Raw genomic sequence first — 13539 nt, forward strand, 5'->3', positions numbered from 1 at the left:
TATCTGGGACCCAGAGCCCTGGATTCTGAGAGAGTAGGAGACTGGGTCTTAACTGCTGCGTTTGTTTGTTGCTTCCTTAGGGCCGCGCCCACGGCACATACAAGTTCCCATGTTAACGGTCAAATAAGAGCTGCGGCTGCTTTCTTACACCACAGCCACAGCAGTGCGGGATCCGAGCTGCGTCTGTGACCTACACCGCAGCTCGCGGCAATGCCTGATCCTCAACCCACTGAGTAAGGCCAGGGATTGAACCCGAATCCTCATGGATACTAGTCGGATTCATTACCACTGCGCCACAGCAGGAACTCCCATCAACTACTGTGTTCTTGATTGGGGGAATTTTGGAGGCTTGTACTCCTAGGATCTGAAGGGAGGATTTGGAGGTAGGGACGCAGGTTTTCAATGCTGGGATCCCTGGAAGAGAAGGAAAATGGAGCCGAGGGAGGAGAAAACTGAGGGTGAGGGTCTTGAGGGAAAACTCAAAATCCACAACTACAAAGCCGGCGATCCACACTCCTGGCTAGGCCCTTACATGTGGTGGGATGCCTGGACTCTCAAGGGGGCGGAGGCGGGGCCCAGGCTTCCACCCTGGGCTTCCTAGCGGCTCCTCTCTGCGCAGAGCGGCCACGCTATTGTCCTCACAAGGAAGGCGGGGCCGGCGCGGGGCGGGGCTGGCGGCGCCGGCGCAGCCCGGGGGCGGCGGGAGGAGGAGGCGGCGGCCGTGGCGCTGGGAGCTCCTGTCACCGCTGAGGCCTGGCTGGGCCGGGCGGGAGTGCAGGGGACGTGAGGGCGCGAGGGCCGGGACATGGGGCCCGCCAGCCCCGCCGCTCGCGGTCTGGGCCCGCTGCCCTTGTTGCTGCCACTATTGCTGCTGCTTTTGCGCGCGCAGCTCGCCGTGGGGAGCCTGGCCGGTGGAAGCCCCAGCGCAGCAGAGGTGAGGCCCGGCGGGGTCCTAGGGGATGGGGGAAGGGGCGGGACTGGGGCTCTAGACTCCGACGCAGACAGGTCCAGAACAGAAAGCGCAGTCTTTCCAGCCAGGCAGCCGGCCCCCTGGGGCCCTTTAACGGCACCAAGGCATTCGGAAACCCAGCAGTCCAGGCTCTTATCTCTCTGATCATCTGTGGTCCCAGCCCTCTCCTAGCCACAGCATAGGAGCCCCTGGTCCCAGAAGTCCAGCCCTCTCAGACCCTCTCGACCAAGGTGACTCAGCCCCAGCCCCTTCCACCTGAACAGGACCCACCAGGCAGCAAGGCACCTAGAGCCAAGAATTGGCCCCTTGCATCCTCTAGACCCATACGAGAGCTCCCACAATCTTCCCAGTACTCAGGAGTCTAGGCCTCCAGCCACTGCCCCCTAACCCAGGATGTAGCTCTCCATCCCTCAAGGACTTGGTGTCCAGGCCTGCAGGGCTCTGAAGCCAGGCCTTGTGGTCTTTGCACCCAAGAATGGGAGCCTGAGCTAAGGATGGAGGGAGGAGAGGCCAGAACGCCTGGGTTCTGGCCTCCTCCCCCGCCATTCAAGTTTAACCCCTTCAGGCTCTTGTGCGGCTGCGCTGGGGTGAGGGCGGAGCCTGTCTCCGAGGCAACAAGGCCGGGAGAATCCCAGGGGACCCGGGTCGCCGTAGCAACGGCGGAGTCGGTGCGCCCCCGCCCTGTGGGAGCTGTTTCCCGGGGAACCGAACCTCTACGGAGGAGGGTGTGAGGTGCTTGGTGGAGGGGGCTGGTGCTTGGGGTCTGAACAACCTTGTGGTAGGGAGCAAAGGACCAGGAGACACCGCATGCCAGTGTCCTCCGTGGCTTCGCTGACCCCTCCGCCCCCACCCTCAGGCTCCAGGGTCGGCCCAGGTGGCTGGACTATGCGGGCGCCCAACCCTTCACCGGGACCTGCGCACCGGCCGCTGGGAACCAGACCCACAGCTCTCGCGACGCTGTCTCCGGGACCCGCAGCGCGTGCTGGAGTACTGCAGACAGGTAGGCGGGACCTACTGAGAGGGGCGTGGCCCGCAGGGAAGCAGGTCTACCTTGGGGCCCAATTGCCCACAAGAAGCTAGTCGAGCAAAGACAAGGTCCAGGAAGACAAAGGATCCAAGAAGGCATTCGAAGCTAGGGGACTTGGCCGGCAAAGAGGCGAAGTGAGGACAGGACCTATTTTTGAGAAAGTAGGTCAGGAAAGGGGAAGAACTGTGCGAAGACGACCAGCTAAGGAAAGTGTCCAGTGAAGAGACCAGAGTTTAGAATACAGGGTGGACTCCTTAGAGAGCCAGGGTATAGGGGGGCGTGGCCACAGAAGAGGCAGGGCTAAGACAAAAAGACCTCAAGGACCTGGGCATCAGGGAATGGGGTGGAAACCAAATGGGAGAGTGGAAAGCTAGGAGGCGTGGCTATGAAAAGACAGGTCTAACACAAAGAGAAGGGATACTTACTGAGAGGCCAGAGAGAGGCGAGGCTTAAAGAGGTGGATCTATAGAGAGATGAACCTGATTGAGGGAGGATGCAGAGGCGACTAGAAGATAGGTGGGCATAGAGGGACTGAGTTTGGGGGCAGCGGAGGGACCTTCTTAAAGAAACTGGACAGGAGTCCCGCTGTGGTGCAGTGGGTTAAGAATCCAACTGTAGCGGCTTGGGTTTCTGCGGAGGTGCGGGTTCCACCCCAGGCTGGTGCAGTGGGTTAAAGGATTCCACGTTGCCACAGCTGCGGCACAGATCACAGCTGTTGGATTCAATCCCTGGCCTGGGAATTTACAAATGCCGCGGGTGTGGCCATAAAATTTTTTTAAAAAAAGAAAGAGGCGTTCCCATCATCATGGCTCAGCAGTAACGAGTCTGACTAATATCCATGAGGACGCAGGTTCGATCCCTGGCCTCACTCCACGGACTAAGGATCCAGCGTTGCCGTGAGCTGCGGTGTAAATCATAGACAAGGCTCGGATCTGGCGTTGCTGTGGCTGTGCATAGGCCTGGGAAGCTCCGTATCCCACGGGCGCAGCCCTAAAAAGACAAAACAGAAAGAAAGAAAAAGGAAGAAAGGAAGGAAGAAACTGGAATGACAAAGGGGCGGGGCCTAGGGAGGGCGTGGCTTTTAAGGGTCTCCTGGAGACGCCGCCCAGGGGCTTAAATGTCTAAGACTGGTTCTTTAGAGAAGTGGGGCCTGGGGAGGAGAGGTCCTTATGAATACAGAGCCTTGAAAAGGGACGTGGCAGTGCAGAAGCAAGGCTAGTAGGGATGGGGCATTGGGTTGATCGTCCCCACCCACTGTCCCCAGATGTACCCGGAGCTGCAGATTGCACGCGTGGAGCAGGCAACGCAGGCCATCCCCATGGAGCAATGGTGCGGGGATGCCCGGGGTGGCCGCTGTGCCCACCCCCACCACCAGGTTGTGCCTTTCCGCTGCCTGCGTGAGTCACAGGCTGAGGGAGGGGAACGGAAGGTTGGGGGAGGGGGCATCTGCGAGGGGGTGAGTTTCTGGCCCTGGTTTCAGGTTCATATTAGGGAGCTGGATGCCTGGGTCCAGAGTGGGACAGAGAAGCCTCTGAGGATAACAGATCTGGATTCTAGGCGGGTAGGGCTAGTGGCTGTGGGAGTGTCTCACAATGATGCCCCCCCATTTGCCAGCGGGTGAATTTGTAAGCGAGGCCCTGCTAGTCCCTGAAGGCTGCCGGTTCTTGCACCAGGAGCGCATGGACCAGTGTGAGAGTTCAACCCGGAGGCATCAAGAGGCACAGGAGGTCAGGACCTGACCCCCTCATCCTCACTCCCCACTCCCTGCCCCCGCCCCAGAAGGCAGGAGTCCAGTGCCCTAACACCCTCTTCCTCCAGAACCCAAGGGTCTGTCCCTCAGCCCCCTCTTCCCACAGGGACAGAGCTAAGAATCCAGGCTCCCAGCCCCATCAACCCCAAGACCCAGGCATCCCAGCTCCCCGTCACCCCACAGTCCTGGCATATGGGCCCACTCTTCCCGCAGGCCTGCAACTCTCAGGGCTTCATCCTGCATGGCTCGGGCATGCTTTTGCCCTGTGGTGCGGATCGGTTCCGAGGTGTGGAGTATGTGTGCTGCCCCCCTCCAGCGACCCCCAACCCATCTGGGACAGCAGTTGGGTGAGTGGGAGGGAAGCCTCCATGCCCAACCCCAGGCTCCGGAGCTGGAAACCGGGGCCCTGGGCTCAGGTTCTTACTGTCTCGGGTCTTCTGCTCCCCCAGCGACCCCTCCACCCGGTCCTGGCCCCTAGGGGGCAGAGTTGAGGGGGGTGAGGACGAGGAAGAGGAGGAATCCTTCCTACAGCCAGTAGATGATTACTTTGTGGAGCCCCCACGGGCTGAGGAGGAAGAAGAGGAGGAAAAGGTCCCACCTGCAAGCTCCCACACCCCTGCAGGGGTCAGCAAAGGTGAGGCAGCCTCTGAACCCCCAGTCCACTCCACCCTGGAGGGAGGATGATTTAAGGGAGCCTTAGTGTAGGGGCACCTTTGGGAGGGGCCTGTGGGAGAGAAGCCCTGTTGGGGGGAAGTGGGAGGGCTGGGAATGGCTTTGGATAAAGTAGAGGTGGAAGGGCCAGCCTGTGAGGAATGCAAAGGATGAGGATGGTTTGGGGGTACCTGGAAATGGAGGGGCCATTTGGTAGGTCCTAAGGATTATTTGAGGAAAGCTTGGAGGGGGGGCATATGGATTCCCAAGCTTTGCAAGAAAAGGCCCAGTCCAGAGTCGTATCGCCCATCACACCAGGCAGCAGCATGGCTCCAATGAACTCACGTTGGTCTCCAGTGAGCCCTAGGAAATGCAGTTCTATGGGAAGGGAAGGTGACCTGAAGATGGGCTTCAGGCTGACTCCCTGATTCCTGGCCTTGCAGTGACTCCCACCCCGAGGCCCACAGATGGTGTGGATGTGTACTTCGGCATGCCTGGAGAGATCAGTGAGCATGAGGGGTTCCTGCGGGCTAAGATGGACCTGGAGGAGCGCAGGATGCGCCAGATTAACGAGGTGATGGTGCTGGGGGCCTCAGGATCCCCCATAAGCAGAACTTCAGCAGGAAAGGCCTCAGGGATGCATTGAGACTACCTCTAAAGGCTCTCCAAGCCCTTGTCAACCCCCCCCAACACCCTCCCAAGGATCCCTGACCCACCTAGGATCCCATTGTGAAGCCACCAGATTCTTTGGAAACCGTGGTGCATGGTACGCTTCCACTTCCTTCTGGAGTTCCCATCGTGGTTCAGCGGTTAATGAATCTGACTAGTATCCATGAGGATACAGGTTTGATCCCTGGCCTCACTCAGTGGGTTAAAGATCCAGGGTTGCTGTGAGCTGTGGTATAGGTCGCAGATACGCCTCGGATCCTGCATTGCTGTGGCTGTGGTGTAGACCGGCAGCTACAGCTCCGATTCGACCCCTAGGTTAGGAACCTCCATAGGCCTCAGGTGCAGCCCTAAAAAGCAAAATAAATAAATACATACATAAATTCCTTCTGAATCCTCTCTCTTGGGAATCCAAACAGCAGTGGGACTTCAGGGATAAGGAGACTCTGAAGAGTGATGGGAGGACTCACTGGGTGGAGCAGGGCAGAGTCTAGGATCCTGAAGCTCCACTTGTCCCCAGGTGATGCGTGAATGGGCCATGGCAGACAACCAGTCCAAGAACCTACCTAAAGCCGACAGACAGGCCTTGAACGAGGTAGGACAGCCCCAGAGGGTCCTCATCATGCCTGTCCACTACCTGGGGCACGCTGGGTCTCCGCCTGGCTCAGGCTTTGTCTGGCCTCCTTCAGTTTCACCCCTTCCTACAGATAGGGAGCTCTCCCCGCCCCACCCTACACTTGGCTCCGCCCCTCTCGGCCCAGATCAGACCTGACTTTGCCCGCCTTCTCCTATTGGCCATGTTTTGCCCTGTCTTAACTTGATCCTAACCTCTTAAGGGCTGGCTCTGGAGTCTTCTCCCGAGCTGGGTCCCTGCAGACACAGCCAGATCCTTCTCAGCCTCTCTTTGATGCTAGGCCCTGTCCCCTGACTCTGGTCCTGCCCGCTAATCTCTCTGCTACTCAACCCCTCCTCGAGAGGCCCAGCCTCATGACCCTGGGACCCCCTCTCTCGACCTCACCTTGGTACAGCCCGACCCCACATAGACCCTACTCAGGTTAGCCCCACTCCCTGACTCTTGCTGCAGCCCCTGTAGTCTCGTTTAGCCACAGCCTGTCTCCAGTTGGCCCTTCCCAGGCCTCCAGCCCTACCTTTCCTATAATACTTTGTCCCTTTTCATGGTTTGTTCCCACCCACACTGTTGACCCCTTCAGCTGGCCTCCCAGCAGACCTAGTCCTGCCCCCACTATAACTGGCCCTGCAGCCCCAGCCCCTCCAGTCTCCTGTGATCTAGTCCTACCCCAGATTGACTCTGCCCAGGCCTGGCTCCACTGCACCACCCTCCCCCTGGGCCCTATAACCTCACTTCTACAGACTATCTTTGACCCACGTTTCACCCACCCACGCCTCTCCTGGCCCTGTGCCCATCCCCTCTGCAGCACTTCCAGTCCATTCTGCAGACCCTGGAGGAACAGGTGTCTGGTGAGCGACAGCGTCTGGTGGAGACCCATGCCACCCGAGTCATCGCCCTCATCAACGACCAGCGCCGGGCTGCCTTGGAAGGGTTCCTGGCGGCGCTGCAGGGGGATCCGCCTCAGGTGCGGGAGCCGTGGGGGCAGAGGGCACAGGGTGAAAAGCGTGGGGCGGGCCCGGGCAGCCTTCATCCCTTCCACAGCCAGAGCGCGTCCTGCTGGCCCTGCGGCGCTACCTGCGAGCAGAGCAGAAGGAGCAGAGGCACACGCTGCGACATTACCAGCACGTGGCTGCTGTGGACCCTGAGAAGGCCCAGCAGATGCGCTTCCAGGTGCTCAGACTCTTCCAGCTCCCAAATACCCTGCTGCCCCTCAGACCCCATCCATCAGACTCTCCTCTTGTCCATCAGACCCTCTTTCTATCCCATGGACCTCCTTCCTGTCCCTGGAACCTCTCCCTTCCGTGCCTTGGGACCCATACCTGTCCCTCAGACCCCTACTTCCTGGCCCTGGAGCGCTGCCTCCCCCACTTCCTGTTTCTTGACCCCACTTCCTGTCCCTTGGCTTCCTACTTCCTTTCCCAGAACCCTCCTCCTGTGCCTCAAACCCTGTTCCCATCCCTCAACTCTCCTTTTTACTTAACCCCACGTGCTCTCCCTGGAACCCTTGTTCTGTGCATTCAGATCCTAATTCGTTTCTGGGATGTTCTCTTGCTGCCCAAGGATACTCTGTTCAATGCTCATGAACGCCAAGTCCTGCCCTTGAATCTCCTCATTTCCAAGGGACCCTCCAATCCCACTTCCTTTTCCAGAACCCCTTCAAACTTCACTTTCTGTTCCTCAGACCCTCCTTCCTGCCCCTCCAGCCCACCTCCCTCCATTTCCTAACTTTTATACCATCTTCCTCGTACCCTCTACTCACCTTGTCTCCTGGGCCTCACCTTTCCTAACAACTGCAGCTTTTCCTCCTCCCCACCTTCTTTGCCAAGACTCCTACTTCCTGTCTTCCGTACATCTTTTCTTTGCATCCTGCTTCCCCTCCCGTTTCCTTCCTTCTGTGGCCCAATTCCTGGTCCTCATACCCTGTTTCCCATCCATTGTATCTGCTACTTTTCCTTGGACCCTATGAACCTTCCTCCTTCCCCCTGCCTCAGTTTCCCCATCTCCAGCCTACACGGCTCAGGTCATCCGTCATACTCGCTCCCCCACAGGTGCAGACCCACCTTCAAGTCATCGAGGAACGGATGAATCAGAGCCTGGGGCTGCTTGACCAGAACCCCCGCCTGGCCCAGGAGCTGCGGCCCCAGATCCGTGAGTACCCAAGTCCTGACCCCCAGCCTTTGGCTCACCCCCCCAGCCACTTCAGTTACCTCTCTCTCTGTGTAACAAACCCCAGAACTTAGTGCCTTAAATCACCCATTTTCTTTGCTCACGATTCTGCTGGCAGGTCCGGGTTCTGCTGGTCTTGTCACTAGTCGAGCATGTAGTTATGTCTGGCTAGCGGATCAGCTAGGGTCTGGGACTCTGGGACACATGAGCCTCTCTTCCTCTCCGTGGAGACTCAGGGCCTCTCTTCTCCATGGAGCCTTTCCATATGGTCTCTCTAGCAGGGCACCTGGACTTCCTACGTGGTAGTTCAGGCTCCCCCAAGCACAAAAGTGGGAACTGCCAGGCCTTCTTAAGGCTTGTGCCCGCATTCTGTTGGCTAAAGCAAGTCATAAACCCAGTCTAGATTCAAGAAGCAGGGCCTACACGAGAGCATAAATATCAGAAAGTGTGACCCACCACAGCCCCCAGGTCTATTGTGGCTTCCTCCTGGATGGAGGTCCCATGCTCAACCCTAATCCTCCTGCTCATTAAGGAGGCCATTCCCTTGAGCTTCCACCTCCATCTTCGTCCATTCAGCTCCCCGCTTCTGCAGATCCCATGGGTGGCTACCCCCCCCCACCCTTCTGTTAGGGCGCCATCCATCCGCCCAGTTCTGTTCCATGGCTCCCTATGCTCACCTTTCTGCTTGCTCCCCGCAGAGGAACTCCTCCGCTCTGAACACCTGGGTCCCAGTGAATTGGAAGCCCCCGCCCCGGGAGGCAGCAGTGAGGACAAGAGTGGGCTGCAGCCTCTGGACGCCAAGGATGGTGCGTTAACCCAGACTGAGACAATCCTGGACTTTGGGACACAGGCCCCTGGGCTCAATTCTCATCCCATAAAGTCTGGAGGTGTCTTAGCCACCACAGTGAGAGAGAGAGGGTGGAAGGGAGCAGTGAGGTTGGGAGGGCTCTGTGGGGTCCTTGGTCCTCCTTGCTTGGCCTCTGGCAGAGGGTCTCCCCACAGCCTCCTCAGTGATGCTCCCCTCCCTTCACTGTTCCACCCCTCTTGCCTCCTCTGGCTGCCAGCAGACACCCCTGTGGCCCTTCCAAAAGGTGAGTGCCTCACAGAGCAGCCCCCTGCCATCAAACCCCTCTGAGTCCTTGAGCCTAGAATGGAAAAGGACCTGTACCCTGGGACCCCCAGGCCTGCTGCGGGGGGGGGGTGTGTCCGGTGCCCCTTCTGACCCCCTCCTCAGGCGGGGGTGGCACCAGTCCGGACTGTGAGGAATGAGATAGGATTCGGGGGGCAGGGTCCACAGAACAAGATGCTGCATCCTCTGGAAAAGAGAAGCCGACCCCCCAGGAGCAGTACGATCGAAAGGTCAGTCAGTCAGAACTGCACAGGCGCCTGAGGGAGGACTGGAGGGGGCCTGGGCTGAAGGAGGTGGGTGGGAGGGGTTGGGATTCTGTGGCCTGAGGGGAGAAGGGACTGAGGATATGGACTTTGGGGTCCTAGGGAAGAATAAGGCTGGAAGGGGGGGTGCCCTCTTGGGGCCCAGGGGAGGAGGAGGCGGGGGCCCTGACTCCTGGGTCCCTGACACCTCCTGCTCCCGCAGGTGAACGTGTCAGTTCCAAGGGGTTTTCCTTTCCACTCATCGGAGATTCAGAGGGATGAGCTGGTAAGAGGAGGAATATTCTGGGTACCTAGGGGGAGGGATCAGAGGTCAGTGACTAGGCTGTGACTCCCAAAGCCACCACAGAGCCCTAGTGAGCCTCAAAGATGACCCTGGCCGCATCTCCTCTCCCTGCAGGCCCCAGCCGGGACAGGCGTGTCCCGAGAGGCCGTGTCCGGTCTGCTGATCATGGGAGCAGGTGGGGGCTCCCTGATTGTCCTCTCCTTGCTGCTCTTGCGCAGGAAGAAGCCCTACGGGGCCATCAGCCATGGGGTGGTGGAGGTGAGAGGCACAAAGACCTGGACTGGGGAGGAGTTCCAGGGCCTGGGCGTGGCGGGGCTGTGAGATCTATGCCCCCTTGTCCCCTGCCCCTACTGCAGGTGGACCCCATGCTGACCCTGGAGGAGCAGCAGCTTCGTGAACTGCAGCGTCATGGCTACGAGAACCCCACCTACCGCTTCCTGGAGGAACGACCCTGAACCAGCCCCCTTCACCCCTTCGGCTGAGCCCAAACCTTCCTTCTTCCTGGAGCCCCAGAACCCCGACTCCCAGCCTGGAGGGAGGGGATCTGGGAAAACTTCATTTCACACTTATTGTGAGGAGGCTGGAAATTCTTATTTCCCCTTTCCAATTCCAAATTCCATCCCTAAGAAACCCCCAGGTAGTCCCAGCCGCCTCCCCACTGGGGACCTCCTCAGCTTAATTTGTTTTGTATGTTAATTTATTGTCCCTTAAGCTTGGTCCTAGTGTTTGTTGTTCCCTGGAGTCCCCCACTAACATCCCAATAAAAGTCCTCTTCCCCACCAGGCCATCCTGCGTCTCTGTGGGAGAATCAGTGTGTGAGCAGCTCTGCACATTGGTGTGCGAACCTGCCCTTTTAAACTGTAGAGAGATCTTTAAATCTGGGCGGGCTCTTCAGAGGGGCGGGGCCTAGAGAGCCGGCATCTTGGCCAGGAGCTTTCCGTGGTGCTGACTTCTTCTTCTTCCTTTTTTTTTTTTTTTGGCTTTTTAGGGCTGCTTCCCTCGGCATATTGAGGTTCCCAGGCTGGGGGTCCAATCGGAGCTTCCGGCCTATGCCAGGGCCACAGCAACGCGGGATCCGAGCCGCGTCTGTAACCTACACCACAACTCAGGCAACGCCAGATCCTTAACCCACTGAGCAAGGGCAGGGATCGAACCCACAACCTCATGGTTCCTAGTCGGAATCGTTAACCACTGCGCCACGACGGGAACTCCCCCGGTGCTGACTTCTAAGCCGTTGACAACTGACTTCCAGAGTGGACACCGAGGAGGTGGGGCTCTAGCAAGTCAAGCCCCACCTTCTACTCACCCTCACGCACAATCACATACAACAGCCACCTGTGAGCCCGATGAGGGACTGGGAATCTTGAACCTCTTCATCCCTTCCTGGGGAGGCCATTGGAATCTCCCTGGGACGTGGAAATCCAATCACGTGTCCCAGAGAGGGCTATGTGATATCTGCAATTGGTTCATCCTGTTTTGTGACATGTTGGAGTGATCCCTCTAAAGATGTCTCAAGAGGGTTGTATATGAGAATTAAAAGGATGAATGTTTGTGGAGACATTAGAACTGTGACTACTGTTTTGCAAGTATTTGTTGAATAAATTCTAAAATGGCATGGCCGCAAACACTTACATGGCACTCACCCTGTGCCAGGCACTGCTCCAGGGGCTTTACTTGCATTGGCACACTTAATCTTTACTTCTACCTCGTGAAGTAGGTACTATGATTATCATCATTTATAGATTCGGAAATGGAGGCAAAGGGAAGTTATAGCACATTCCCAAGGTCACCATCTAGGAAGGGTCAGAGCTAGAGTTTCAACCCATAAAACCTGGCTCCAGCACTGATATTCCTGGTCATTTTGCTAATCTGCTACCAAATAATTCGTGACTGTCCCATATGGTGTTCTGGTTGTGCACTGCAAAATTTCAAGTGATCCATTCATCTCCTAGAAATTGTAGACTTGTATTTTTATAACTTTCCAGCAGATGGCAGTAATGAGCCATGTTCTAATCTCAGAATAGCACAATTTTCCGACAGATGGCTTAGAAGAACCTATTTCTAATTCTCCCAAAGGACCTATGAGCTCACAGAGGCTCTTCATAATATATACATGTAAATATAGGTCATGCATATTAAGTATAGAAATGGTAGGTATTAGGAGGAAGATGCCTACATGATTCAAGTTGGATACAATACCACAGCTTCATTAAGAACTCAGTTTGGGAGTTCTTGTGTAGCACAACATGTTAAAGATCCAGTATTTTTTTTTTTTTTGTCTTTTTGCTATTTCTTCGGGCCGCTCCTGCGGCATATGGAGGTTCCCAGGCTAGGGGTCGAATCGGAGCTGTAGCCACTGGCCTACCCCAGAGCCACAGCAACGCGGGATCCGAGCCGCGTCTGTGACCTACACCACAGCTCAGGGCAACGCTGGATCGTTAACCCACTGAGCAAGGGCAGGGACCGAACCCGCAACCTCATGGTTCCTAGTCAGATTCGTTAACCACTGCGCCACGACGGGAACTCCAGATCCAGCATTTTTACTGCAGCAGCTTGGGTAACTGCTGCGGCATGGGTTCGATCCCTGGCCTGGGAACTTCCACATGCCGCAGGTATGAGGGAAAAAAAAAAAAACTCAGTTTGCAACATCCTTCTGATAGTGGCTATACCATCACATGTACTCAGACAAACCTAGCAGAAATCTGTAACTAGCATCACAAGCAGGGGAAAAAACTTCCTATGTATTTTCATAGCCAAGGGTGATTAACAGGCTAACAATGGGTTAAGGAGCTGCAAGCAGGTGGGATAGAACATGAAAGGCTAGGAATTCCCTGGTGGCCTAGCAGTTAAGGATTCAGTGTTGTCACTGCTGTGGCTTGTTGCCAATACTGTGACTAGGATTTGACCCCTGTCCTGGGAACTTCCACATGCCGCAGGCAGGGCCAAAAAACGAAAGAAAAAAAAAAAAAAAGGCTAATTGGCTCAATATGCTCAACATTCTTTAATAATATGTACATTTTAGTGGTAATAGGTTTTTTATTTATTACTGAAATTCCAGCAGGAACAATGACTTTGCTATTGCTCCTGTGATGCTCTTGTGTCCCTAAGCCACTTTTCTTTTCCCATCAAAAATTATTTAATTATTCTTTTAATAATGCGAAGTTTCCTAGAGGCATGTTATCATGTTAGTGGGGGTGTGTGTGTGTGTGCTGATATGTGCCAGGACATACACCCTGTATGTCAACAGAATCTAAGATGCCATCAATAATAAGAAATACCATTATTTCATATACCACAAAGAAAAAAATGCAGACACCGAAGTATGCCATATAATTGAAAGATGAATTCTTGTTAAGTTTTTCAAGGGTCAGCAGCCACTATGTGAGTACACACAGAAGAGCATACAGAAAAGGGAGAGCACTCAAGAAAGCATATGCTATCAAGCCAGAACCAATGTGAACTGGAGCCTCTTTTTTTTTTGGCTGCCGCACAGCATATGGAGTTCCCAGGCTAGGGATGGTCAGATCTGAGACACAGTTGAGACCTACACCACAGCTGCAGCAATGCCAGATCCTTAACCCACCGTGCCGGGCTGAGGATCAAACCTGCATCCCTGGGCTCCAGAGAGGCCACTGATCCCATTGTGCCACAGGGGATCTCCTCCCTGGGGGAGCTTTGAGAGCCCACGTGGAACATGTGCTTCCGAGTTATCCCCCCAGAGGCAAGGGACCTGGAATATTCACATAGCATCTCCTTTCAGTCAGTCAGTGGTTGAGGGCTCCTGGCATTGAAGCCTTGCCACACTTGTACAGGGCAAAGCGGGCACCAGGGGTCTAGAATGTCCACCGGCAAAGATTCATGTGTTGGCCCTGGCAGTTGGGCCACCAGATGTCGCCAGGGTGAGGGGGACGGGATATGGACCTGGCATCCACAGTGTCTGCACAAACACCCCACCTGGACCCAGCCATCCAAACACGACTCCTGAGCTGCTTCCCTGCACCAG

The 13539-nt window shown here is 56.1% G+C and overlaps 1 protein-coding gene across 2 annotated transcripts; it reads left to right on the forward strand.

The window, feature by feature from the left end:
* The first annotated feature begins 704 nt into the window (after positions 1-704).
* On the forward strand, positions 705-10315 carry APLP1 (amyloid beta precursor like protein 1). 2 transcript variants are annotated; one of them, XM_047792382.1, is made up of 17 exons: positions 705-934; positions 1827-1970; positions 3262-3394; positions 3612-3724; positions 3961-4094; positions 4197-4381; positions 4842-4972; positions 5585-5659; positions 6501-6659; positions 6737-6865; positions 7744-7843; positions 8560-8667; positions 8926-8952; positions 9150-9220; positions 9456-9518; positions 9651-9794; positions 9893-10315. In XM_047792382.1, the coding sequence occupies exons 1-17, from the start codon at positions 806-808 to the stop codon at positions 9989-9991; spliced, it is 1944 nt and encodes a 647-aa protein (XP_047648338.1). In that variant the 5' UTR covers positions 705-805; the 3' UTR covers positions 9992-10315. The 2 variants fall into 2 exon arrangements, with proteins under 2 accessions (XP_047648338.1, XP_047648339.1); XM_047792383.1 differs by having other exon boundaries at positions 8929-8952.
* The last annotated feature ends 3224 nt before the right edge of the window (positions 10316-13539 follow it).

Source organism: Phacochoerus africanus, chromosome 8, assembly GCF_016906955.1.
Source record: "Phacochoerus africanus isolate WHEZ1 chromosome 8, ROS_Pafr_v1, whole genome shotgun sequence".
Taxonomy (NCBI): domain Eukaryota; kingdom Metazoa; phylum Chordata; class Mammalia; order Artiodactyla; family Suidae; genus Phacochoerus; species Phacochoerus africanus.